Below are 27260 nucleotides of genomic sequence, written 5' to 3'. Positions count from 1 at the left end.
CCTTGGCAGAAGGTCTATGTCAAGTCCACCGCAGTTTGGCCTTTCCTCGCCCCTGTCCCCAGCATCTGAGCACAACCCGCTGCCCTCCTGAGCTGCCAAGCATTGGCCGAAGCCCGCAGCCTAGGTTAGGAGGCAAAGCTGGCACCACTCACCTCCTATCTCCTCTGCCTCAAGGTATTAATCCTTTTTATTGTTGTTGTTAAAGATTGTATTTATTTATTCATGAGAGACATAGAGACAGAGTCAGAGACGCAGGCAGAGGGAGAAGCAGGCTCCATGCAGGGAGCCCGACAAAGGACTCGAGTCCAGGACTCCAGGATCAGGTCCTGGGCTGCAGGCAGCGCTAAACCGCTGAGCCACCCGGGGCTGCCCTCAAGGTATTAATCTGTCAAGGGAGGGTAATAATAGGTCCTGAAAAGAACATATCCGCAGTCACTTTGAAATGCCAAGAAGCATCATAGGAATATTCCTAAGGTGTTATCCAGGTGATCTGCTCCCTGCAAGGCTGGGTGAGAGATAGTGCTGGGCACCTCAATACCAAAGGGACTCGGAGTGGTGGAGGGAGAGGTTATGAGCAAAGAAGCTGCCCCTGCACCCAGGAGGGCCTCCTACAAGCAGTGACTGAGAAGGTAGTGGGGTCTCCTGCTCAGACTCACCTGCTGAGCACCCACTGAGCTGGGCCAAGATCCTCGCCCCACACAGGGCTCCGTGGGGCAAGGACTCTGTGGCCCTGGCAGTCTGGCTCATACAAGCTCAGAGAACAGATCTACTGTGGTGAAGCAGCACCACATGCAAGAACTTTCTGCTGCCAGGGCTGGAGGACAGGCTGCTTGTGAAGGCTGGAGCAGTTCAGGCACAGATGGAGTCCCGAGAGGCTTTCTGACCTTGGAGCCACAGTGGAGTGGGCAGGGTGCCCAACCGCCTTTTACAGGCAAGGAAACTGAGGCTTGGAACAAGAATGTGACAAAAACGAACACAGGACCAAACAGAGCCAAGTATGGGATGGGATGGGGAGTGCCGTGCACCAGTCCCAGCTCTGTGCAAGCAGACCTCGGCGGGACTCAATCCTTGTTGCCTGTGACTCAGTTTCCTCTCTGCTGTCCTATGTGGGAATGGAGTCTTTTTTTTTTTTTTTTTTTAAGAATTTTAATTGTTTAAAGTGATTTCTATACCCTGGGGCTTGAACTTAAAACACTAAGATCGAAAGTCCCATGCTCTAGGATTGAGCCAGCTAGGTGCCCCTATTGTGACAGCTTTTATAGGGAGCCCCAGTAAAAGGCAGGAATTCCAGGCATTCAGGTCCAGGCGCCCCCGTGGGCATGGTCTTCAGGGCTAGAGGACAGCCTTGTCTGAGAACAGCACTCAGAGAGCCTAGGGACTTGCCAGAGGCTGCACCTGCAGTGATCCAGGACCCAGGGGCCTCACTGGTTGGCCCGTGACTGCTGCCCCCTGGGGGCCGTGGGGGGCCGGGCGGGGAATCAGGCTGTCCAAGAGGGGCCGCGGGGAATAGAATAGCCCATCTCCCCATCCAGGACACCTTCCCTCCGTTCCTTAGGAGATGGCACTTGGGCTCCTCCGGGGCACCTGGCCCTCCTCTGGTCTCTGGCGCCCCCCTGTGGCCGTTGGTGGAGGGCTCTCCCTGCGGGGTCCACCCGGCCCTGCCCCAGGAGAACCTAGAATGCTTCAGGTAAGAGTGCACCAACCGGCCGGACTCCTGCCCCCACGCCTGGCCAGCAGTGAGTGAGCCGGCCTGACTCCGTTTCCCCATTTCGCAGACGGCGGGCACAGGGAAGCCACAGGGCATGTCTCAGAGGACGGCAAACGGGAAACCTGATAGAAGGCCCCCTGTGTGCTGCCAGGGAGGCTCAGCCCAGCTCCAGACACCCAGAGCGCCTCCTCCCTGAACGCTGGCAACGACCCTGTCTGGGCTCAAGGAGGTCCCCGTCAGAGCGGGCAGGCAAATCCTCAAAGAGATCTTTTAATGGAAGAATTTGTTGTCTAAAGCCACTAAAATGCCCCACCCTTCGTTCCCTCCTCTTGGACCGACGCACAGTCCCATGGCGTCCGGGCCAGCCCAGCTGCAGACAGCTGGGCAGAAATCAGAAATGCCACTGGACAGACAGACTCAGTCCCTCCCCTCTCCTACCTCGTCCAGCCCAGCTCCCACCTCTCTCTGGCCCTCCTGTTCCAGGCCGGCCGCAGGCCTTGCTCCCGCCTAGGCTTGAGGAGCCTGTGGGGAGTTCCAGCCCGGCCCCACTCCGGGGGCTTGTTGCGGGGCCTCCCACCCTCAGCCTCTCCATTCCCCTTCGTCCTCCTCAAGCCTCGGTGTGTCCATCTGCCAAATGGGTGTAATCGTCCCTGCCTCACCTACCTGTCTCCCAGGTCGGCAGTAACGATACAAATAAAATGAAATCAGAAACTAGCGAGTTACCCCCCGCCCCGCCCCCGCTCAGGGGTGGGAGGTTTGCCAAGCGCTGCGGGCATCCCGGGGAGGGGACTACAACTCCCATCCGGCTCCGGGGCGCGGGCGTCTCCAGGCCCCTCTCCCAGAGCAGAGGGAGAGGCTGTCGCTGTCCCAGGGGGCGAGGGAAGCGCTCCTGCCCCCGGCATCCCCTACCTAGCTTCGGGGCCGGCGACGGGCCTGGTAAGGCTGGCTCTGGGGCCGCGCGGGGATCTAGGCAGCCTTCCCGGCCCCCACGGGAGACCCCCTAGCCCAGCCCCGCCAGAGCTTACTCTTTGGGGTCCGCCCTCCCCACTTCCTGGCCGAGGGTTGGCCCAGTTCCCGCGCGCCTCCGCCCTCCCACCTTCACCTCCAGTCGCGCCTTCCATTGGCCAGCGCTCACCTGCCCGTCCGTCGAGGGGCGGGGCAGAGGGCGGGGCGCGGCGCCCAGGTGTGGGCGCGCAGGCTGCGAGGGAGGAAGGTGACAGCGGGGAGGGCGGGAGGGGCGGGGGGAGGACTCGCGGACGACCCGCGGACAGACGGACGGACGCGCCGGCGGGCGGGCATGCGGACGGCGCGGCTCTAGCCCGGGCGCTCCGGCCTCAGCCATGGAGCGGCGGCTGCGCGCACTGGAGCGGCTGGCGCGGGGCGAGGCCGGCGGTGGCCCCGGGCTCGACGGCCTCCTGGATCTGCTGCTGGGGCTGCACCACGAGCTCAGCAGCGCCCCCCTCCGGCGGGAGCGCAACGTGGCGCAGTTCCTGAGCTGGGGTGAGTGGCCTGGGAGGGACCGAGGTGGGGTGGCCCGGGGGACCCTGTGCCGGGACTCTCCCCGCACGCCCCGCGCCCTCAGATTCTCCCGCCGGGAGCGGCACCCCCGCGGGCTGGCCTGACATGTTACTGGACCCCTTGGGCCCTCTCAGCTGCACACCTTACCCTCCCTTAGACTCACAACACGCTCCTTACTACTCAGACCCTGGCGCGTGTGCGCCACTCACACAAACGTGGTCCCAAGCATAGACCTCGGACTCAAGTACATAATACGTGTGCTACGGGTCACGTCAGAGATTCCTCACTCACACTCCTACCTCATGACCCTGGAGAACAGTCACACATGCAGACCTCCATGTGTCTCATGCACTGACACACATGCTTTCTCTGGCTCCCACATACCACACGGACACACTGAGGTACTCACAGCTCAAGGAGAGACCCAGGGAGCCCCACACTTCACCCCAAACACCATCCGGACCACCTTGGCTATTACATGCTTGCCTACTTCTACTCCCAGATCCATGGGGATTGCACACCTACACACATTCCCACATGCACACTTCCATCTCTCGGCATCTCTCACACCCCAAACTGGACACAGAAACCAACCTCAGCCCCTTTCCCTCTGCAAGTCGCCGGCCAGGCTTCCTGAGGTCTATTCCCCAGCGACAGGGAGGGGGGCCTGGCTGGAGGTGGGTCTGTACCCCTTCCTGGTTGACTCATGAGTCACCGGAAGTGGCTGACCTGGAGTAACCCTCCACCCAGTGTGGGTACCGGCACCAGCCCCAGGCCTCCCTGGTTATGACCCTGGTTATGCCTGGCCAGGCCAGGGAGGAGGGCTGAGGGGCCTGGCCAGGAGGATGGGGTGAGGCTGGTGTTTGCCCGGTGGGTGACCAGCGTTCCCAGCACACCTTAGCTCTGAGCAGGCCCAAGGCCTGGCCTGGCATGGTTGGGGGGCCTGTAAGACATTCTAGTGAGCTGGCCCCCAGCCCGGCCCTGTCCTCCAGAGTGAGTGCAGCTAGGAAGCCCCTACCTCTGGTGCCTGCCACTCTCCCTGGGACTTCACCTTATTCATGTGTATCTGATTGTGTTGTCATCACCTGCTGTGATGCCTACGCACCTGTGTGTGTGTGTGTGTGTGTGTGTGTGTGTTTGCACACACATGTGCTTCTCCCTGCCTGCCTCTGGCGTCTCTGCCTGAGACCCCGGCATGGGGGCCTGTCTGTTGACATCTCCCAAGGTAACTGGCAGGGTGGTGACTCACTCTGCTCCCGCTCTGACTTGTCCCTGCTCCTGCCCAGAGCCCCCATCCCCTGCGGCAAGGCAAGAGGACTGGGCAGCCTGTCCTGGGGACCTTGATCCTCCTGACCATGGACTCCAGGTTTTGGATCCTGTCTGGCTGATAGGTAGCCACCCTGGCCTCAGTTCCCCCTTGGAGGCCTGTGGCTCCTCCTCTCCAGCTGCACACACAGACTTGGGAAAGAGACAATTAATTTCTGTAATGAGGTTTCCACACCACCCCTGCTGCAGGGGTTCTCCCTGACAAACCTGTGGAGCAGCTCCCTGTCCTGCCCACAGACCCGCCCAGCTGGCAGGGAGTTACCTGGGGGAAACTGAGGCAGGGGGCCAAACTGCAGCTGCCCCCAGCCCCCACCAGGCACTCTTGCCTCCCTAAGCCTCCAGACTCCACTTCCCTCTCCGGGCCTGGAAAGGGTCCGAGAGTGGCTGGAGATGCCCCTCAAGGGAGTCTCAGGACTGGGAGAGGAGTAAGTTCTTGCCCAGATAAAGGCCAAGTCCAGATGGGAGGCAGTGCCTAGAGTTGTAGGGTTGGTCAGGCCTGCAGGACATCTTGAGCGCTCACTCCCTCAGGTGCCAGTGTCAGGGGCCAAGGAAAGGTTTTTTGGCTCTGTTTTTGAGTCTTGTGAGAACACGGGCAGAGCTATTTATGCCTCCAGACCCAGAAGGCCCCACACGGGAAAAGCCTATCGTCCCAGAGCAAGCCCTGCAGAACCATCTGACCTCTCCTCCAGGGCTGCCCCAGGCCTCACTCCCAGCCAGATACCTCTGGGCCTGCAGGCTCCGGAGAGGAGGGCTCACAGCTCCCAGTGGCAGGGAAGCCTCTCTGGGGACAAGGAATGTTGCCCGTCCAGTTTCCCAAGACAGGCCCAGGCCTGGTCCTGCCAGGCGCCAAGAACTGTGAACTGAGGGTGGGAACGGTATCCCCTTCCTCCCCAGGGTGACCTGGTCAGCCAGGTTCAACCCCACCCAGGCTGGGAAGGACTACAAGTTCCATCACCTCCTGGAATGGAGACTGCCTACGTAGCATCTGTGGACAGGGGTCCAGGGAACCATGGATTCCAGGAGGTCTCAGGGTCAGGTGGTCAGCAAAGCCTGGACCCCACCTTCCATGCTTCCTACTCACAACTGAGGGGGTTGTGGCCCCTCCCAGTCCTGGCCTCATGGGGGTTGCAGCTCCTGCTTTCTCCAGGCAAGAGAGAGAGCTGGGACCCTCCCTGCAGGTGCCCTGAGCCCCACTCTGTGTTCCCCTCAGCTAGCCCCTTCGTAGCGAAGGTCAAAGAGCTGAGGCTACAGAGAGATGACTTCGAGATCTTGAAGGTGATCGGCCGAGGGGCATTTGGGGAGGTGAGCAAAAGGCAAAGGCCTGGGGTAGATGGGAAAGGGGGTTCGCACCCAGGCAGAGCTGACCCCTATGCTCCCCATGGCCTCAGGTTGCCGTGGTGAGGCAAAGGGACAGTGGGCAGATTTTTGCCATGAAGATGCTGCACAAGTGGGAGATGCTGAAGAGGGCCGAGGTCAGTTTGGGGTCGGCTGGGACTTTGGCACCCTACGAATGGGTGGGGGTGTGGGGCAGGGTGAGGGTGCTGCCTGTGGGGAAATCAGGGCATGCTGGGGAAGGGGCAGGCATGGCTGCTGAGCCGGCAACCATGTTCAGTTCAGGTTGGCTGAACTGCCAACCTCCCCCATTGCTTTCCCACGATAGGCCTTTCTTAGAGGCTAGCCTAGTTCCCATTTTCCTTAGAACTCTGAGGCCTGGAGCCATAAAGCACAGGCCCACCTGTGCCTGGCCCACACAGGCAACCTTGACCAGAGCTTCTAGACTTATTCTTCCTCTGTCCCCTGAGCTAGCAAGGAGAGTTTCCAGGGCTCTGATCCCATCCTTCCCCCTGCTCCCCAACCTGCTGCAGACTGCCTGTTTCCGGGAGGAGCGGGATGTTCTGGTGAAGGGGGACAGCCGCTGGGTGACTGCTCTGCATTATGCCTTCCAAGACGAGGAGTTCCTGGTGAGGATACTCAGCAAAGCTGGAGGGTGTACCCTAGGGACAAAGGAGAAGGCCCTTGGGGGCCAGAGGTGCTGGGTCCAAGGAGAGAGAGACCCCTGCTCTGGGCACCGAGAGGCACCAGCTGCTGGGCCTGGAGGCCCTGCCTGAACTCTGGCTGGTGGCTGGCTACCCTAGAGCTGCTGGAGACACTCTTGCCTTCCCAGAACCCCTCAGGACCATGGGGAGGCAGGCAGGAGGCAGGGCCCCGGGACAGGTGCCCCTCACCCTCCCCATCTGATCTTTGCCCCACCTCTCCCCCATCCACCACCACCCAGTACCTGGTGATGGACTACTATGCCGGTGGGGACCTTCTCACTCTGTTGAGCCGCTTTGAGGACCGCCTCCCACCCGAGCTGGCCCAGTTCTACCTGGCTGAGATGGTGCTGGCCATCCACTCTTTGCACCAGCTGGGTTACGTCCACAGGTAGGGCCCCCAAGGCCCCTGCTGCCCTGTCTAGCCCCTGCTAACTGCTCTGGGACAGCTGGCAGTTGCTGAGTGCTCACCACATGCCAAGCCCTAGACCAGGTGCTTTGTACACACAATGTCTTTGAATTCTCACACCAAAACCTTTATGTGATGGGGGCTGCTCTTGTGCCCACTTTACAGGTGAGAGAGTCAGAGTTTAGCATAGGTAAGCGCCTGGCTCAAGGTGACTCAGCTAGTGGTTTGCACCGGGTTAGTCTAACTCCTGCATCCCTCACTGCGTGCCCTGCTGCCTCCAGGGGTCATCCTTATGGGTCGCTTTTCCCAATCTAACCACCTTCCTTCTCGGGAGCCAGGAGGCCTCGCCACCAGCCTCCCTCCTGCATGCATGCACACACACGTTGTATCTTGTGAACAGATAGTGAACGCTAGTGTGCATGTGTGCCTGAACTCACACCTACACATGCAGGTCAAGCCCCTCTCTTTCCCTGCACTCCTCAGGGACGTCAAGCCAGACAATGTCCTGCTGGACATGAATGGTCACATCCGCTTGGCTGACTTTGGTTCCTGCCTCCGTCTCAACAGTAGTGGTATGGTAAGGCCCCAGGGTGAGGGCAGGGAACACCTGGCCTGGAGAGCTCCCAGGGGAAGGAAAGACTGGGTCTAGGCCCCAAGTGGGGTCACCAGGCCAGTGAAGCCTTAGGGAATGGGGGTGTCAGGGCCAGAGCCGGGGCTACGGTGAAGGGGCATCAGGCCGAGCCAAGTCCAAGGCTGTCTTCATGGTATCTTCACCACCAACACCCCTAGGTGGATTCGTCAGTGGCAGTAGGGACACCAGACTACATATCTCCAGAGATCCTGCAGGCCATGGAGGAGGGCAAGGGCCACTATGGTCCACAGTGTGACTGGTGGTCACTGGGAGTCTGTGCCTATGAGCTGCTCTTTGGGGAGACGCCCTTCTATGCTGAATCCTTGGTGGAAACCTACGGCAAGATCATGAACCATGAGGTCAGGCCACCAGCTCTGGGATTCTGGGAGGACGGCAGGAGGCCTGACCCCATATGGTTGGTATACCCAAGGGGGTAAGATCCTGGACAGCCACCTGCACCCCTTCCCCTGGCCTACAGGACCACCTACAGTTTCCCTCGGATGTGCCTGACGTGCCAGCCACTGCCCAAGACCTGATCCGCCGGCTGCTGTGTCGCCAGGAGGAGCGTCTGGGCCGTGGAGGGCTGGACGACTTTCGGAACCACCCCTTCTTTGAAGGTGTGGACTGGGAGCGGCTGGCAACCAGCACGGCCCCCTACATCCCTGAACTGCGCGGGCCCATGGACACTTCCAACTTCGATGTGGACGATGACACTCTCAACCAGCCGGTGAGCAGTGGGTTCCACTGCACTAGGAAAACTGCCTTGACCCTTGCTGGCCAAGGGAAACCAGAAGTTCTCCAGAGCAGTTGCTGGGTGGAGGATGAGGCCCTTGCTTTCCAGAAGCTCACGGGAGTCATGGTTCACCTGGGCTGGTTCACCTCTACCGAGGTGGGTTGTAACAGGTGAAGGTCCTTGGACCCCAAGTGTTATCCTAGTAACCAGAAGTCTTATCAAGAGGAAGGCTCTCAGCGGCACCTGGAAGGCCATGACCATAAGGGCTCATGGGAATTGTGGTCTGTTTAGGTGGGGGCCGTGGCACCCTCCTAGGTTCCATCTGAGCAGGAGGTCAGCACTCCCAGTCCCAGGGATGTCTCCTGGGTCTTGAGCCTCAGCCTGGAGCCATGCCTGGGAGTCTGACACTCCTTCCCCTCCTTCTGCAGGGGACCCTCCCACCACCCTCCCATGGGGCCTTCTCTGGCCACCATTTGCCATTCGTGGGCTTTACCTACACCTCCAGCAGGTGAGTCTAGTCATCACATACCTAGTGGGAGGCCAGGGGCTGCCTGGCCTGGTGGACACTGGGAATGCAGCCCACTGGGACCGTGGGAAAGGGGCTAAATGGCCTATCAGGTGCCTGTATGTGGCAGGGAGTGTGCTCTGAGCCCTCAGGAAGACAACTCTCACGTCCTCAAATTCTAGTGGAGCCATGCCTATGCCTCCTATGAGTCCTGTCCCAGCCTCTGGCCCTCAGAGTACCCTCCATAGCAGGCTCAGAGTGTTTTAGCCTCAGAACCAGAGGCCTGCAGTTGGAAGGACCCCTCCAAGTCCTGGAGACGCACTTTATGCCTCTTTATGCCCATTTTACACTGGGTCAGATGATCTAGTTCATTCGAGGGACTGGCCTGAGATCACAGTGAAGAGGTACTCTGTGGTACAAACAAATGTGTCTGACCTGCACTCTGAGCGCCACTGGGTGCCAGGCATGGGGCCAGCTGGCCTAAATCACCATTTCCTCGTGGCAGTCCTTGAAAGAGGCCCTGTGAGGAAACTGAGGATCAGATATATTAGGTGACTATTCAAGGTCACACAGCCTATAAGGGCCAGGGTTGGGGCTTGAGCCTGGGTCTGGGATCTTGTGGGCAGTGCCTGGTCTGGTCTCTTTCTTCTGGCACAGAGCCCAGGGATGGACACAGAGCTGAGCTGGCTCACAGAGGGTGTTTCTTGGATGAATAAACGACTGGATGAAGGAAGATGGAAGGGCTCTGGGCGGGGTGGTTTTTTTTTTTTTTTTTTTAAGATTTATTTATTTACGATAGACATAGAGAGAGAGAGGCAGAGACACAGGAGGAGGGAGAAGCAGGCTCCACGCCTGGAGCCCCATGTGGGACTCGATCCCGGGTCTCCAGGATTGTGCCCTGGGACAAAGGCAGGCATTAAACCCCTGAGCCACCCAAGGATCCGTGGGGTGGGTTTTTCTGCCAACCCATGTCGCCCTGCTCTCCCCAGTCCGGGCCCTGAGAGCAGCTCTGAGCAGTTGGCTGCCCTAGAGCAGAAGCTCCATTGTCTGGAACAGGAGAAGATGGAGCTGAGCCGGAAGCTCCAAGGTACAGGGGGGCCCGCTGGGCTAGGGCAGGGGTGGGTCTGACTCAGGAGCTACTGCTGGACTGGCTACTCACCTACGAGTGCCCCCTCTGCAGAGGCCCTGCAGGTCTCCTCAGACCACTGGGAGCTGGAACGGCTACGGAAGGAAGTACAGACTCTACAGGGCAGGCTGTCAGGTACTCCGCCCCCCAACACCACCCCATCTCTTTCCCCCATCCTCACCCTGGAGGTTGAGGTGCTTTCCTAGCACACGCTGGAGTCCAGCCTGGATTCCAATCCTGCCCTTACTGTATACAAGGTGTGATCTTGGGGAAGTATTTTAAATTCTCTGAGCCTAAATGTAGAAAATGAGCCAAGGAGACCCACTTCCCAGGCTGTGGTGAGAGTTCTGTGAGATGCTGCATGTGGAATGTCAGGCTGAGGCTGTCAGTACTTGTGGGCCTCAGTGACAATTCCTGGCAGAGACACCAAGGGATGGTGAGTCCGAGATGGATGGCAGCAGCCCAGGCCAGGACTGCAACCTATGGCAGGAGAGAGACCGGCTTGTCCAGGTGAGAGCTCAGTGAGGTGGGTGAGTGGCCTGGGGCTCCATGCTAAGGAGGTCAATACCCTGACCCCAGGCCTTGCCCTCCGCACCCCCTCGCTGACCCTCTCCCCGCCAGGAGCTGGCCGAGGCTCAAGCAGGGCTGCGGGCGCAGTCACAGGAGCTATGCAGAGCCCAGGAGCGGCAGGAGGAGCTGCTCCAGAGGCTGCAGGAGGCCCAGGAGAGAGAGGCAGCCACAGCCAGCCAGACCCAGGCCCTGAGCTCACAGCTGGAGGAAGCCCAGGATACCAGCAGAAAGGTGAGCGATGGGGGCAGGTAGGGACAGCAGCAGAACCCTGCCCCCTGTGAACCCCAGTGTGGCTGGAGGGAGCCCAAGGAGCTCAGGGCTGGGTGCTGGCAGCACCATGTGCCTTTGCATCCCCAATGTGGCTGGCTGAGGCCCAAGTGAGGGGATATGTTTAGAGTGGGGCCAGCTGGAGGTCCACTGCCTACCTTCCTGCTAGGGCTGACAAGGCCCAACAGTCTGCAGCAGGGGAGCGGGTTGGGGTGGACAGGGTCAGCAGTGGCTGCCTCTGAACCTTGTTACAGTTGCAGGCCCAGGTGACCACACTTTGCCGGGAGGTGACACAGCTCCAGAGACAGTGGGAGCGAAGTCTTGAGAAGGAATCTTTCCGAGTCAAGGTAGCAAGGTCTTAACCTTCTTCCGAGTAGCACTCCCTTTGGCCTGACCTACTCAGGCCTGGTCCCTAGGGTGGGGTGGGCCATGGCCTCTCAGGCCCCTGCCCTGACCCCTCTCGATGTCCTCAAGACCATCCACATGGCCTCTGAGACCAATGGCACGGGGTTGCCTGAGGGTGGGCCGCAGGAAGCACAGCTGAGGAAGGAGGTAGCTGCCCTTCGCATGCAGCTGGAGGCAGCCCACAGCCATGGGTGAGTCGGGCAGCCTGGGTAGGTAGGGGACGGGAGGGGGGGGTCTGAGCTGGGAGTCATTGAGTCACTCGCTCTTCCCCAGGCTGAGTGGGAAGGAGGAGGCTCTGTGCTGGCTCCAGGAAGAGAACCGACGGCTGAGCCTGGAGCAGGAGCGGGTGAGCATGGCAGATGGAGGGCACAGAACCGGTGGGGGTGGTGGGAACAGAGGAGGGGAGCTGGCAGGGTGAGTGGTCCATGCTGCTGGGGTCCCAGAGCAGGCTGTCTCCCAGCCCTGTAGGACCCACAGCTGGCAGGCAAGTGATGGTGAGTAAACAAGGGTGGACGTGGATTGGGATCGGGGGTGCTGGGGTCCCTGAGGCCTGACCCATCTTCCTACCCGGCCCCCAGCTGGTGGAAGAGCTGGAGCGGGAGCAGCAGAGCAAGCAGCAGCTGGAGGGCGAGCGGCGAGAGACGGAGAGCAACTGGGAAGCCCAGATCGCTGACATCCTTAGCTGGTGGGGGCCGAGGGGCTAGTGGGGAGGGGCTGGCCCCAGGCAAGGGGGCTGAAAGCCCAGGCCATGACCCTGAGCCCCCTTCCCAATCAGGGTGAACGATGAGAAGGTCTCAAGAGGCTACCTGCAGGCCCTGGCCACCAAGATGGCTGAGGAGCTGGAGTCTATACGGAACGTGGGCACCCAGACACTCCCTGCCCGACCACTTGTGAGCCCCAGAAATACCCTGGGGGGAAGGGGTACCACTCGGCAGGTGGGGACACTGAGCTCTGGGAAGATCAGGGACTTGCTTGAGCTCACAACAGATCAGTGGTCTATCTAGGGCTTTGAGTCCGGCAATGCACTCTGGTGGGCAGGACCTCTGAAGCAGCCAGGCCCAGGGATGTCTTACGTGGGTATCCCTCTGGCCACCAGGACCACCAGTGGAAGGCCCGGCGGCTGCAGAAGATGGAGGCCTCAGCCAGGCTGGAGTTGCAGTCGGCCTTAGAGGCCGAGATCCGGGCCAAGCAGAGCCTGCAGGAGCAGCTGACACACATGCAAGAGGCCCAGCTACAGGCCGAGAGGTGAGAGTGGAGGAGGCCCTGCATGGGGGCTCGGGACCCACGCAGTGGCCTCTGACAAGCCCTCACCCCACTCTTAGCCGTTTGCAGGAGGCCCAGAAGCAGAGCCAGGGCCTGCAGCAGGAGCTGGCTGCGTTGCGGGAGGAGCTGGCGGCCCGTGGGCCAGGAGGTAGGTGCTCGTTGGCATGCCTGTCCCTGAGCAAGGCCCCCACTTGAGCCTCACGGGGACTGGGCCGGGGAGGGGCATGACAGCCCTGCAGTGCTCTGGAGACAAGATCTGGTTCCAGACTCAGCTGCTTTACCCCACCATCCGTTACCCAACACTTACCGAGCACCTGCTGTATGTGTACCCACCACAGCCTGCAGTCACTGCTCCATTTTCCTGCTGGCCCCAGTTCCTCAGGAATGAGTGTTGGGGCTGGGCCAGGGCCACCCCCACCCCGAGTGACCTTTGCTTTCTGTCTGCAGACGCTAAGTCCTCAAACTCCCTGATACCCTTCCGGTCCCTCTGGAGCTCAGAGGTGAGAACTGTGCGCAGGGGCTGGTTGGGAGGCATCCTCCGGTGAAGCTCAGGGGCCTTGATTCCCCCCCTCATCTCACTCCCCAGAAGGATTCCAGCAAAGACCCTGGCATCTCAGGAGAGGACCTGAGGCCCAGTGTGGAGCCAGAGCTGAGGCCAGAGGGCCGCCGCAGCCTGCGCCTGGGGGTGAGGAGGCTGGAGTCCCGCTTTTGGAGGGCTGGACCACCCACCACCCGCCGGGCCCTCCTCACCTGTTTGCTTGCCCTCTCCTGCAGGCTGTGTTCCCCAGAGTGCCTGCGGCTCCCACCACCCCAGCAGAAGGACCCCCTGCAAAGGTCAGCACCCAGAGGGCTGGAGCGGGGTAGGGGCACCAGGCCATCTTGCCGGGTCTCCAAGGACCTGCTTGGGTCCCTCCGCGTGCATCATGCTGGCCGACTACACTGGGGACGGCGGCAGTGAGTTTGAGTGCTGTGACAGACTCATTGCGGCTGGGTTCACACTGCCCCAGGCTCATTCCCTGATCCCATCAGACATCTCAGGGTGGCCTCAGGGGTGGGACACAGGGCCCCAGGAGGCCGTGGACAGGCGTGGGTAATGCGTGTCCTGCCTCCCCAGCCTGGCTCACACGCGCTGCGGCCCCGGAGCTTCCCGTCCCCTACCAAGTGCCTCCTCTGCACCTCGCTGATGCTGGGCCTGGGCCGCCAGGGCCTGGGCTGTGATGGTGAGACCCCACACCCCACCCCCGACACACGCATGCCCACCTCCTGTCCCCAGGTAGAGAGAATGAGACTGCTCTGATCCTGACCCATCCTGGTTTTCCTCTTAGTCCACCCCTCATTCCCGATGCTCCATTTAGTTTTTTTTTTTTTCTCACTTGACTGGGGAATTGGTGACAGCTGGAGGTGCCACCACAGCCTCAGGGAAGCCCAGGGTGGGTAATACTTAGAGTCCTGGTTCTGGGCTGTCCCCACCCAGCCTCACACCGCCTGCTTCTCCTGCTTCCCCCACAGCCTGTGGCTACTTCTGTCACTCCGCCTGCGTCCCCCAGGCCCCGCCCTGTCCCGTGCCCCCTGACCACCTCCGCACAGCCCTGGGTGTACACCCCGAAACGGGCACAGGCACTGCCTACGAGGGCTTCCTGTCGGTGAGCTGGGGCTGGCTGGGGAGGGGGAGGCAGCGGGGGCCATCTCAGAGCCTGGCGGGCCCTCCCATGCCTGCCTTCCCCCCAGGTGCCCCGGCCCTCGGGCGTGCGGCGCGGCTGGCAGCGGGTGTTTGCTGCCCTCAGCGACTCTCGCCTGCTGCTGTTTGACGCCCCAGACCCACGACTCAGCCCAGCCAGTGGGGCACTCCTGCAGGCACTGGATCTAAGGTGGGTGCCAGGGAGGGGCAGGGGCAAAGGGGTGCGGCAGTGGGGGGCTGAGGGGGCGGCCAGAGGCAATGTGGTCTCTGACCAGCCCCATGGACCTCCCCAGGGACCCCCAATTCTCAGCCACCCCTGTCCTGGCCTCTGATGTTATTCACGCCCAGACCAGGGACCTGCCACGCATCTTTAGGGTGAGCGCCAGGGCAGGTGGGCTGGGCCACCGTCGGCCTCCATGTGGCCCTGCTCCAGCCACTCTTCTCTGTCTCCTTTTCCATGGCTGCCCTCCTTACCCGCACCCCAGCCCCCCTGCCCCCCATTGCCTCCACAGGGACGGCTTCGGTAGCCTCCACTCCACAGCCGCGGTACACTTTCTGTTTGTGAAGCTGTGTCCTGCTAGTCTTGGGGCCTCCTGTGGCTTCCCATCACCCTCGGGGCGCTCCTGCCCATGGCCTTGAGACCTCACATGTCTGACCCTGCCAGCCTCCCCAGAATTCCTCTGGAGCCTCTCCCTGCTATGAACATACGTCCCCTTCCCCAGCTCTGAAAGTGTCCTCTAACCATGGATCCTGCACATCCTGTTTCCTCTGCTGGGCCCAGACCACACCCCAAGCGTTTCCCCACCCTGGACCATTCCTGGTTCTTCCACTCATCCCCTGGGCTCCAGCAGAAATGTCTCTTCCCCTGAGAGGTCATCCTGGCCTGGGTTAGGGGCTCTGCTGCATGTGCCCACGATGCCCTGTCCCCTACTCAAGCACTGGTTCAGGGCTCTAGACTTACTGGTGTGCTCGTCTAACCACCCTGCCTGGTGAACCACCTGCTGCTGTAAGACAGCTTCTAGCACTGCACCTGGCCACTCACGTTGGTGCTAAGAGGCATCAGTGGGTGGAGAGAGGGAATGGCCAGCCCTCAACCCACAGCCCTCTCACCTGAGTCCCTGCCCACAGGTGACAGCCTCCCAGCTAATGGTCCCCCCCGCTGTGTGCACTGTGCTGCTGCTGGCAGAGAGCGAGGCCGAGCGGGAGCGCTGGCTGCAGGTGCTGGGCGAGCTGCAGAGGCTGCTGCTGGACTCACGCCCAAGGCCCCGTCCTGTGTACACCCTGAAGGAAGCCTATGACAACGGGCTGCCCCTGCTGCCCCACGCGCTCTGCGCTGCCATCATCGGTGAGTTACATGCTGAGGGGCATTGCCCCGGGCAGGCTCTGGGGAGGACTGCCCAGTGACCACTGCCAAGTCCCTATAGCCATGAGCTGTGGTCTCCACATTACATATGTGACCCTCCCCTGGGTATGGGTGTGTGGCAGCCTTTGCTGGGGGGCCGGGGGTTTGGCTTCTGCCACTCCATTTCTCTGTGCCCGGGTTTCTGCTTTTGCTCAAATAATCTTAAGTGAGTGAAAAGAGCAAAGGCTTTAGGAAGAGACAAATGAGGGTTCCAGGCCCGGCTCTCTTACTAGCAGCAGGGTGATCACGGGGGAGCCTGGACGCAGCTGAGCCTCACATGACCTCCTGTGGGGCAACTGTGTTCATCCCAGAGCCTGGAGCTCGGTGGGACCTTCATGACAGCTGGGGGAGAAGTGAGGGAGTGGTGCTTCCTGGCTTCTCCGGGCAGCTGCCGGGGCCCTGAGCCAGCCCCTGCCCTGGAGAGCTGGGACTTCCCCTGGCATGCAGAGTGGGAGCTCCTGGAGAGCCTATGTGGCTCCTCCAAGTCCCCTGTGTCAGTCAGGAGCTGGGGGGACAAGGGCATTGAGCAGGGACTGCTGTGAATGTACTCTCAGCCTGCACTGTTTCAGCCTCCAAGCAGCGCTGGGAAAAGGACCCATTGTCCCCACTTTGCATAAAGAAAGCCAAGGCTCTGAGCGGTGACAGGTCTTACCCCAAACCCCACAACTTGGGGTAGGGGCTCTCACCCAGCCCCCTGCCCTTGTGGGCCTTCCATCCAGTACAGCCAGCCCAGACTTTGAGAGAGAAGGGTCCAGTGATGCAGGGACAGTGGGATTGCCATCCCCACATCCTCAGGAGAAACTGAAGCTCAGGAAGGACAGGCAGGCTGTCTCATCTCCGGCTATCAGATGGGCTGTCTGACCCAATCCTCTCCCTCCCTCTACTAGACCAGGAACGGCTTGCTCTGGGCACCGAGGAGGGGCTATTTGTGATCCACCTGCATAGCAATGGTATGTGCCAGGCTGGGCTGCCAGGGTGGACCCAGGTGGGGGTCAGCCCCAGAGGACAGAGGATGGCATGGGGCTGTTCTTCACCCACCTACTGGTGACTCTTCTTTGCCAACCCCGAAGACATCTTCCAGGTCGGCGAGTGCCGGCGGGTACAGCGGCTGGCTGTGAGCCCCATGGCAGGCCTTCTGGTCGTACTGTGTGGCCGTGGCCCCAGTGTGCGCCTCTTCGCCCTGGCCAAGCTGGAGAGTGCGGAGGTGGTGGGTGCCAAGATCCCCGAGTCTCGAGGCTGCCAGGCGCTGGCAGCCGGGCGCATCCTGCAGGCCCGCACCCCTGTGCTCTGTGTAGCTGTCAAGCGCCAGGTGCTCTGCTACCAGCTCGGCCCAGGCCCAGGGCCCTGGCAGCGCCGCATCCGTGAGCTACAGGCACCCGCACCTGTGCAGAGCCTGGGGCTGCTGGGCGACCGGCTGTGCGTGGGAGCCGCCGGTGCCTTTGCCCTCTACCCACTGCTCAATGAGGCTGCGCCCTTACCGCTGGGGGCCAGTCTGGTGCCTGAGGAGCTGCCACCATCCCGTGGGGGCCTGGGTGAGGCTCTGGGCGCTGTGGAGCTCAGCCTCAGTGAGTTCTTGCTACTCTTCACCACTGCGGGGGTCTATGTGGACAGCGCCGGCCGCAAGTCTCGAGTCCATGAGTTGCTGTGGCCAGCAGTGCCCACAGGCTGGGGTAAGGCCTGCGGAGGGTCCTCCTGCCTGACCATACCCTGCTTTGCCCTAGGTGGGCTGCACCAGATCTTCCTCTCCCATGCCTCTGCTTATGCTCTTCCCCCTGCCTAAACTCTTCTTATACCTGGCAAACTCTTAAACAGGTCCTGCCCCAATGCCAGGGCAGGGCCTGGAGCTGGTAGGCTCTCCATAAATGACCACCATGATTTCTGTCATAGTCATTACTGCTTTCATGCTCCCTGCCCTGCCTTCCCCCATCACTGGCCCTTTGTTCCTTTTTGCTCCCCATCTGTGTGTGCAGACCTCTGCCCTACTGCTCTTCGCACTTTCTTGTAATGACTGGTTTGGTACACCGGGGGCCTATGAGGGGCTGGAGCTGGGTGCAGGATGTGATGGTTTCTTTATCACATCCTGCACCCAGTCCAGGGAAGCACACCTTCGGGGCTATGAATGTTTGGAGGAATGAATGAGTGAGTCAATGAATGAATTAATGAATGAATGAATGAGCAAACAAGGCAGTGGAAGCATCCAGCACATTCACATGTAACTGTGAGATGGTGTTCGGGCTAGAAGACGGGGACAGAACTCCCTTCATAAGCAGTGGCTCTTCTGGGGTTGGGCCTGGGAGTTGGGTGTAGCGTAGCACAGACTTAGCCTATAGGAGTTGGAATCAGACTGCCCCGGGCTAATTCCCAGCTCTCTCCCACCACTGCGTGACCTTGGCCATTACTTAGTTCTGGGGTTCCATTCTGTCATCTATAAGTTAGGGATAATAATACTACCTGCCCAGAGCTGTTTGAGAAGTCAAGGAGAGGGCAGCCTTGGTGGCTCAGCGGTTTAGTGCCGCCTTCAGCCCAGGGCTGATCCTGTAGTCCCGGGATGGAGTCCCACATCGGGCTCCCTGCATGGAGCCTGCTTCTCCCACTGCTTGTGTCTCTGCCTCTCTCTCTCTATGTCTCTCGTGAATAAATAAATACAATCTTTAAAAAAAAAAAGAAAAAAAAGAAGTCAAGAAAAAAAAAGTTAGCCAAGTGGTTGGAACTATGCCTGGCATGCCACTGAGTGAGTGCTCCATGGACTGTAATCTCTGATTGGTTATGGACGGTGGGTGGGACAACCTGAAGTCTTCAGAAGGACCTTGGGTTGGGCATGGAAGTCACTGTGCCAGAGCCGAGGACAAGCCCCCAGAGGTGCGGGACTTGCCAGGGCGGCACAGCACAGTCTCCTGCCCTGCAGGTTATGCAGCCCCCTACCTGACAGTATTCAGCGAGAATTCTATCGATGTGTTTGACGTAAGGAAAACAGAATGGGTCCAGACGGTGCCACTCAAGAAGGTGAGGGTCGTTCTCCCCCAGGCTCCTGGCCCTGGCCTCGGTGCAGTTGGGTAGCACGGCTGACCTCTGTGCCTGCTGCCTCAGGTGCGACCCCTAAACCCGGAGGGCTCCCTGTTCCTCTTTGGCACGGAGAAGGTCCGCCTGACCTACCTCAGGAACCGGCTGGCAGGTGAGGAAGCGCGTGTGCATGAGAGTACGGAGAGTGTGCGTTCACGTGTGGCTGTGACCCTGAGCTCCAGCGGACGGGGGCACTGGGGGCTTGTGAGCACCGTCCGGCTCTCGGCTTCTCCCACAGAGAAGGACGAGTTCGACATCCCCGACCTCACTGACAACAGCCGGCGCCAGCTGTTCCGCACCAAGAGCAAACGCCACTTCTCCTTCCGCGTGTCGGAGGAGCAGCGGCAACAGCGGCGCAGGTGCGCGTGCGCGATGCGGCCGCTGGGCGGGGCCTCCCACGCCTGGGGGCGGGGCGACGTGCAGGCCAGTCCGGGGGGCGGGCCCGTTTCCGGGGAGGGCCGGGGAAGCGTCCCTTTCGCCGCCGCCCCCCAGTACTCCCTCTGCCCGCAGGGAGATGCTGAAGGACCCCTTTGTGCGCTCCAAGCTCATCTCACCGCCCACCAACTTCAACCACTTGGTGCACGTGGGCCCCACGGACGGGAAGCCGGGCGCCAGGACCCAGCCCCCGGTGAGTTCTCCGAAGCCAATCACAAGCCTCCCCGGTGGGGCTCAGCCAATCACCGGCCCCTCCGACGCGCTGGAGCCAATTGCAGCCCTCTGCTTACCTCGGGGCCTGGGGTCTCGGCACCCCAGGCTGGCGCGCCCCCTGGTCCCAGCCCTGCCGCACTGTCCCCCCAACAGGCTCCAGAAGGGAAGGGCCGAGGTAGCCGCGGCTCTGGCCCGCAGCGTCCCCACAGCTTCTCGGAGGCCTCGCGGCGCCCAGCCTCCGTGGGCAGCGACGGGCTCGCTGGTGACGCGGATGCCAGTAAGGACAACCCCTCCGCTTCCCCTGCCTCCACAGCCCTCCCCCAAATTTCCACCCCTTTGGACACCTGATTTGTGACCTTGGGTTTGTGTTCCCTCTCTCATCCTGCCCCTGGCTCAGGGAAGAGGAAGCCTTGGACATCTCTGTCCAGCGAGTCTGTGTCTTGCCCCCAGGGATCTCTGAGCCCGGCAGACTCCCTGATACAGGTGAGCTGGTGGGGCTGTTCCCCCTCCTATAAAAGGACAGGTAGTTCTGTTCTTGCTAGGCCTTGTGCTGGGACCTGAGGCTAGAGAACAAGCTGAGCCCATCCCTCCCGGGATCCTAAGAGAAAGACTAGCCCCACAGTGGGCCCCAACAGAGGCCTGGAGGCAGGTTGTCCCAAGTGGGCATTTTAGCTCAGACTGCTCCAGGATTGTGGCCCTGGTTGAGATGTCGAGCCCCTCTGAGCTTATTTCACCTATAAAATGAGGTTACTGTTTGATATTATTATTATGTAAGTGATAACCAGATGAGGTGATGATTGCTTCAGCAGGGTACCTGGCACATGGGGAGAATGCCACAGAAGGGGAACTCTTTAGAGGCCCGGCCTGAGGTGGAAGGATCAGGGGAGGGCACAGTCCACTCTGGGAGGGGACCTAGGAGGAGCTGGGAAGGCACCCATTCACCCTCTGGCCACTTCTCCACTGCCACCCCCACTTTAGCCACACCAGGCTGCTGGGAGCCCTGGAACTTGCCATTTTCTTTCACACCTTCAGGTTCTTGCGCCTGCCGTCCTGTGTCCCCCACCCCCACCCCGTGTCGTCCCCCACCCCTGCTTGGAATCCTCTCCTTAACATCCAGGCCACCTTCAAGGCTTTGCGCTAATAGCACTTTTTCCAAAGATCACCTAAGTGCCTGGCAGCCACCAGCTTCTTTAGGGCCCACGCCCTGCTCCCTCCACCCGTCCTTGTCAGTCCTTATGTGCTAGGGTTTTCCTTGGATGCCAGTCCTCCTCCCTCAACTCTGGGCTCCCTGATAGTGAAGGTCAAGTTTGTTTTCTGCCTGGAGTAAACCATGTTTGTTGATAGATGAGGAATAGAGTAAATGAACAAACGGATTTTGATTTGGGCTCCAGAGTTAATTAAAGTTGGAGTTGCCAGGGTTCTTCTGTAGGCCCACCCCCACTTCACATCTGGCCCCCTCGGAGGGCCTGGATGCAGCAGGTGATGGGTCCTGGGGAGGCCTCTGGGAGGCACTGGGAGTCTTTCCTTCTGTTTCCCCTCCAGGTGTCAGAACGGCCCCGGAGCCTCCCTCCAGCCCCTGAATCAGAGGGCTCCCCTTGACACTCTTTGGCAGGGGCCACCCTGATCCCAGGACCAAGAGACAGGAATGAACAAAGAGCTTGAGGAATGCCATGCTCCGGCTGGCCCGGGATGTGTGGAAATTTGGACTCAGGGAGGCCCTGTGTTGGAGGCGACTCAGAAGCTGGTCTGGGTACCCAGGCCCTGGGGGACCTTGACTCCCAGCCCTCATCCTGCCTTTGTTCTCTGCTTTCACCCCCTATCTGTGCTAGCTACTGGGAACACAGTGGCCCCCTTTCTGCTCTGGGGGCCCATCTGCCCTGGAGTCCAGGGGCAATCGTGCCAAAGCTCTCCTTTCCAGTGCCAAGCTTCAGAAAACCTGCAAGCAAGAGTTGGGCTGAGGGATGGAGAAGGACAGAGGCCCTGGGAGCAACCTGGGGTCTTGGCTATGGACTGTCTAGCTCTTAGGTGGGGCCAAGTTGGGGCATAGCGCTGTCTCTGCTTGGGGTCAAGGTAGGAAAGACAGAGTCTGATCCAAAGGAAAGGAGGGTGGGGCTTCTGGCTGGTTTAGTCAGTAGAGCGTGCGACTCGAGTTCAAGCCCCATGTTGGGTGTAGAAATTACTTTAAAAATTAGAAGGATTTAAAAAAAAATAGATGGATTTTTTTTTTTTTTTAAAGAGGAGAGACAAGGAGCAGGAGCAGGGAGGATGTAGGTGAAGGAGGGTGTAGGTGAAGGAAGTGAGGGGGGATGGGAAAGGAAAGGAAGTGGAAGAGGCAGTGTTAGTGACTGGCAGGAAGGGAGAGCCATCCAGAGGAGGAGACAGATAAAGGAGGAACTCTCAAGAGGAGCCAAGAGGAGCCAAGGAGCAGAGAGCTGAGGGGAGCCAGAGGAGCACACTACTGAGAGGGGCCTTTCTCTGTGATCAGGAACAGAGAGGGACCCTGTGAACCAACTGACATTGCATCTAATCCGCCCAGGGGGGAGGTAATTCCTGGACAGGGACAGGATGGGGAGGGTATTTATAAAGGCTACTTGGTAGGAGATGGACCCTGATGGGGGCCTGCTGGAGGGTCTCCAGGCACACCCTGGCCCTTGCCAGAAAAGGGGTGGTCCTTTCTCTCAAACCTTCAACCATCTGTGTATTAGGGAGCAATAGGGGGCATTTTATTATTGATCATAGTCATAATAATGACTAATATAATAATTGTTATTATATTGCTATTTTTATTAAACTTCCCTCTACTGATAAGTTGGGGGCAAAATAAGTATTTATCTCTTCAAACACCATATTCCCGGGAGGGATTGACCTGATGCTCTGTGAGGCAGTGAGAAACCAATAAAGACAACTTTTTCAGCTGTTGGCCTCCCTGCTTGAATCTGTCCTCCTGGGGTTCAGAAAACTGGGGTAACAGATGGAGGGAGGAATGGATGTCTGGGACAATTGTCTTCCCTGCACTTTCGGGAATCAGTACACACGCAAATGGGGGTAGCAAGGACAGTTCGATAGCAAAAGGACAGTTTATAGAAGTATGGGCAGTGTTCATGGTGGCTACCAAGGAGTGGCAGCACTTTTGAGCCCCAGCAGTGTGGGAAGCTGTTACCACCACCAGGCCACACAGCAGGAAGATACCAGGGTGTCACCTGACAGGAGCTGTGTCTCTCCATAGAACTTGGCTGTGGTTGAGCAGAAAGGTGGCAGCCAGCCCAGGGAATAAATTCCTCATACCTCACTCTACTCCCTCCCTCCATCTCCTGTCTCCCAAGCAGCAGCCAGAGGACTTTAGAGCTTGGTTACTGCAGCTAGTGGAGCGCAGCCTTGGGGGTACTGAGCTGCGGGGAGAGGGGCAGAGGGAGAGAGCTGGAGCTCCAGGTTGGAGCAAGGTGGGAGGGGAAGGGCAGGGCAGGGCATGCCAAGGGTAGCCAGCCCACTCTTGCCCCACCCAGGCTGGGAGGTGTGGGAGACCAGAGGAGACCTGGGAAGGCTCCTGTTCTGAGCTCAAGGGTCCCCGACTGAGGGGTGACGCCTGGGTGGCTCAGTGGTTGAGTGTCTGCCTTTGGCTCAGGGCCTGATCCCGGGGTTCTAGGCTTGAGTTCCACATCAGGCTCCCTGCAGGGAGCCTGCTTCTCCCTCTGCCTGTGTCTCTGCCTCTCTCTGTGTGTCTCATGAATAAATAAATAACATCTTTAAAAAAAAGGGGGGGTCCCTGACTGAGCAGGACACAGGCCTGATGTGCATGAAGAAGAAGGGTACAGCCTGTGCATGCCCTGGGATCAAGGTAGGCCTGGGGAACTGATGGCTATGCTCTGAGACTAGAGCCAGCCCTAAACTGAGGAAAGTACCAAGACAAGGCTGTAGTGTCACATCTGGTTGGGGATGGAAGGGTGTCCAGGGAATTCCAGCCCTAAGAGCCCAACAACTTCAGAGGCATCTCTTAAGAATAAGAAGTCCTAAAAAAAATAATAATAAAAAAAAAAAGAATAAGAAGTCCTGGGCAGCCCAGGTGGCTCAGCGGTTTAGCGCTGCCTTCAGCCCAGGGTTCCTGGAGTCCCGGGATTGAGTCCCGCATCAGGCTCCCTGTATGAGCCTGCTTCTGTCTCTGCCTCTCTCTGTGTGTCTCTCATGAATAAATAAATAAAATCTTAAAAAAAAAAAAAAGATTCTGTCTCTCTCCCTCTGCCCCCTCCCCCACTCATATTCTCTCTATATATAAAATAAATAATAAATAAATAAATCTTTTAAAAAAGAAAAAGGAGCCACCAGAAGTCACTTTTAGTGTCTCAAGAGATTTAACATTGATACAAGAATACCATCTAATGACAATCTGTTATTGGGTATACTGTGATCCCCCAAATTCATATGTTTAAGTCCTAACCCAGCCCTCTCCCACAATACCTCACACCCTTCCTTTCCAACTAGGGCCCAGCAGAATGGCTACCACAAAGAAGGGTGGTGAGAAGAAGAAGGGCCGTTCTGCCATCAACAAGGTAGTGAGTGACCAGAGAATACACCATCAACATTCACAAGCGTATCCATGGAGTGGGTTTCAAGAAGCGTGCCCCTTAGGCACTCAAAGAGATTCGGAAATTGCCATGAAGGACACAGGAACTCCAGATGCGTGCATTGACACCAGGCTCCACAAAGCTGTCTGGGCCAAAGAAATACGGAATGTTCCATACCATATCCGTGTGCGGTTGTCCAGAAAATGTAACAAGGTTGAAGATTCACCAGACAAACTCTACACACTGGTTACTTACATACCTGTCACCACTTTCAAAAATCTACAGATGTTAACGTGGATGAGAACTAATCGCTGACTGTCAAATCAAGGTATAAAACTGCAAAAAAAAAAAAAAAAAGTCCTAACCCCAAATACCTCAGTAAGTGACCTTACTAGGAAAGAGCCATTGCAGATGTAGTTCATTAAAATGAGTTCATTAAGGGGAGCCCTAGTCCAATATGACTGGTTCCTTTAAAAAAGAGGAAACTTGGGATGCCTGGGTGGCTCAGCAGTTGAACATCTGCCTTTGGAACCAGGGCGTAATCCTGGAGTCCCAGAATTGAGTCCCGTGTCGGGCTCCCTGCATGGAGCCTGCTTCTCCCTCTGCCTGTGTTTCTGCCTCTCTCTATCTCTCATGAATAAATAAATAAAATATTTTTTAATAAAAATAAATAAATAAAAAGGGGAAACTTGGGGACACCTGGCTAGTTCAGTCAGTAGAACAGGCGATTCTTAATCTTGGGGTAATGACTTCAAGCCCCATGCTGGGGTTAGAGTTCACTTAAAAACAATTTTATCTTTTTTTTATAATTTTTTTATTTATTTATGATAGTCACACACAGAGAGAGAGAGGCAGAGACATAGGCAGAGGGAGATGCAGGCTCCCTGCACCGGGAGCCCGACGTGGGATTCGATCCGGGTCTCGTGGGATTCGATCCGGGTCTCCAGGATCGCGCCCTGGGCCAAAGGCAGGCGCTAAACCGCTGCGTCACCCAGGGATCCCCCCTTTTTTTTTTTTTAAAGATTCTATTTATTTAGTTGAGAGAGTATGAGTAGGGGGAGGGGCAGAGGGCCAAGTAGACTCCATGTTGAGCTTGGAACTCAATGCAGGGCTGGATCCCAGGACCCTGAGATTACAACATGAGCTGAAGTCAGATGGTTAACCAACTGAGCCACCCAGGCACCCCATCCCCCAATATTTTTTAAATTAAAAACGGGGAAACTTGGACACAGACATACACATACAGGGAGGAGGCCATGTGAAGGTGAAGCTGCAGGCAGAGATGAGGGTGATGCTTCTACAAACCAGGACCACCACAGATTGCCAGCAAACCCCCCGCAGCTGAGGAAAGGTCTGGACCAGATTCTACCTCATGGCCTCGGAGGGAATCAGCCCTGCCAACACTCTGACCTCAGCCTTCCAAACTCCAGATGGGGAGACAAGGCATTTCTGCGTTTTCAGTTGTTTAAGTTGCCCAGTTGATGATACAGCTGTGTCAAAAATGCTCTTTATAGGGCAGCCTGGGTGGCTCAGTGGTTTAGCGCCACCTTTGGCCCTTCTGCCCAGGGCCTGATCCTGGAGACCCAGGATCGAGTCCCACGTCGGGCTCCCTGCATGGAGCCTGCTTCCCCCTCTGCCTGTGTCTCTGCCTCTCTCTCTCTCTCTCATGAATAAATAAATAAAAATATTAAAATTAAAAAAAAATGCTCTTTATAGCATTAAAAAAATAATCAAGTATCTAATTCTGGATCGCATGTTGCATTTGGTGGTCCAGGCTCTCTCTAGTCTCCATTAACCCAGAACAATTTTCTTGGTCTTCCATTTTTTGTTGCCTCCATGATATTAACATTTTTTTTTTAAGATTTTCTTTATTTATTCATGAGAGAGACAGAGAGAGAAAGAGAGAGACACAGACACAGGCAGAGGGAGAAGCAGGCTCCACGCAGGCAGCCCGATGTGGGACTCCATTCTGGGTTTCCAGGATCACACCCTGGGCCGAAGGCAGGCGCCAAACTGCTGAGCCACCCGGGCTGCCCTTAACATTTGTTTAAAAGTCCAGGCCAGTTATTTTGTAGAATGGCCTGCCATTTACATTTGTTCTGATGGTTTCCCCATTAAATTCATATTCAACTTTTTTGGCTTTGTTTGTTTGTTTAAGATTTTATTTATTTATTTGCTCATGAGAGACACAGAGAGGGAGAGGCAGAAACATAGGCAGAGGGAGAGGGAGAAGCAGGCGCCATGTGGGGAGCCTGATGTGGACTCGATCCCGGGACCCCAGGATCATGCCCTGGGCCAAAGGCAGGTGCTAAACTGCTGAGCCACCCAGGGATCCCCTGCATTCAACTTTTTTGTCAAGAATATTATGTAGCTGGGGCACCTGGGGGGGGCTCAGTCGGTTAAGCATCTGTCTTCCGCCCAGGTCAGGATCCTGGGGTCCTGGGATGGAGCCCCTGCTTAGCAGGGAGTCTTCTTTCCCCCCTCCCTTTGCAACTCCCCCTCCCCTCCTCAAGCTCTTTCTTTCAAATAAATAAAATCTTAAAAAAAAAAAACTATGTAGCTGATGCTATTTTAAATTAATTTTAATTACAATATATTTTTTTTGAAATTAGAGGGTGAATTCCCTGTGACTCTCTCTGCTCCCCCCATAAGGTTAGTTCATGTCAATGTGTTGCCATATATGCCCGTACATAGATACTGGTAGACATCAAGAGGGTCCACCTTACCCCAGCCTCCTTGCTTCCATTAGTGGAAATCAAGTCAGAGCCTCAGGGCGCTTCCTACTCTTGGCAGGAAACCCTGCCTCTGGTACAGTCACATCACACTTGCCCCCCTCCCCACCTCACTCCTGCCTTAGGACCATCAGAACAAGTTCTGAGAGACTCAGGCCTCCTAGGTTCTCCAGAGCTCTGACCATCCCCTTTTCTGACCCCCATCTCCAAAATTAGCTCTTAATAGCTGTCTGGGTGCCCTCTTGGCTCATCTCATGGTCCATCTTCAGCAAACCACCCCCCCTCCTTCTGCAAATGGTCCTCAGCCCACTGCTCTGGCAGAAACCTTGAGGTCACTACTGCCCTCTGCCTTCTGTCACTAGGTCTGGAGGTCGGGTAGGCACTCTCCATGATTCTCATTGCTGCTTACAGACCCCTTCCTCCCTCCTTGCAAACACTCAAGTTGGCATGCACTCAAGTTATCAGGGTATGCTGCCCACTTTGTTTCTGACATCTCCCAACCCATGGATCGCTCCTTTCTTGACTATTCCAGCTCCTGGCTTGCTGTCACTCTTTTCCCTCCTACTCTGGTTTTAATTCTTAGAGACTTTGGTATAACATATAGATGATCCAGCGTTGAGTCTCTCAGTTCCTTGGAACCACCTCTCCCTGACCGTGACTGTGTGTCTTCCATCCTGCCCGAGCCAC

At 58.0% G+C, this 27260-nt stretch overlaps 1 protein-coding gene across 2 annotated transcripts; it reads left to right on the top strand.

Annotated features, from left to right (window-relative positions):
* The first annotated feature begins 2949 nt into the window (after positions 1–2949).
* CDC42BPG (CDC42 binding protein kinase gamma) lies at positions 2950–22197 on the top strand. 2 transcript variants are annotated; one of them, XM_072758375.1, is made up of 37 exons: positions 2950–3208; positions 5763–5854; positions 5941–6024; positions 6418–6513; positions 6828–6976; positions 7478–7571; positions 7784–7984; positions 8104–8352; positions 8787–8866; positions 9853–9950; positions 10044–10124; positions 10411–10499; positions 10611–10790; positions 11081–11173; positions 11301–11422; positions 11505–11577; positions 11810–11916; positions 12007–12121; positions 12328–12476; positions 12554–12642; positions 12942–12994; positions 13084–13179; positions 13269–13328; positions 13609–13714; positions 14004–14137; positions 14223–14362; positions 14466–14547; positions 15301–15517; positions 16462–16524; positions 16645–17244; positions 18480–18577; positions 18662–18746; positions 18873–18993; positions 19145–19262; positions 19436–19559; positions 19680–19765; positions 20825–22197. In XM_072758375.1, exons 1-37 carry the CDS (start codon positions 3049–3051, stop codon positions 20879–20881), a joined length of 4641 nt encoding a protein of 1546 aa, XP_072614476.1. In that variant the 5' UTR covers positions 2950–3048; the 3' UTR covers positions 20882–22197. The 2 variants fall into 2 exon arrangements, with proteins under 2 accessions (XP_072614476.1, XP_025859741.2); XM_026003956.2 differs by having other exon boundaries at positions 13081–13179.
* Positions 22198–27260: the final 5063 nt, after the last annotated feature.

This window comes from Vulpes vulpes, chromosome 5 (assembly GCF_048418805.1).
Source record: "Vulpes vulpes isolate BD-2025 chromosome 5, VulVul3, whole genome shotgun sequence".
Taxonomy (NCBI): Eukaryota; Metazoa; Chordata; class Mammalia; order Carnivora; family Canidae; genus Vulpes; species Vulpes vulpes.
This window is presented reverse-complemented; position numbering and strand designations above follow the sequence as displayed.

What these genes read in the sequence shown, in the direction of transcription:
- CDC42BPG (XM_026003956.2), top strand. Translation starts at nt 3,049, where the DNA reads ATGGAGCGGCGGCTGCGCGCACTGGAGCGGCTGGCGCGGGGCGAGGCC. An exon ending in GGTCCCTCTGGAGCTCAGAG is followed by an intron (nt 12,995 to 13,080) that starts GTGAGAACTGTG and finishes CTCACTCCCCAG; the next exon opens with AAGGATTCCAGCAAAGACCC. An exon ending in AGACGGTGCCACTCAAGAAG is followed by an intron (nt 18,578 to 18,661) that starts GTGAGGGTCGTT and finishes CTGCTGCCTCAG; the next exon opens with GTGCGACCCCTAAACCCGGA.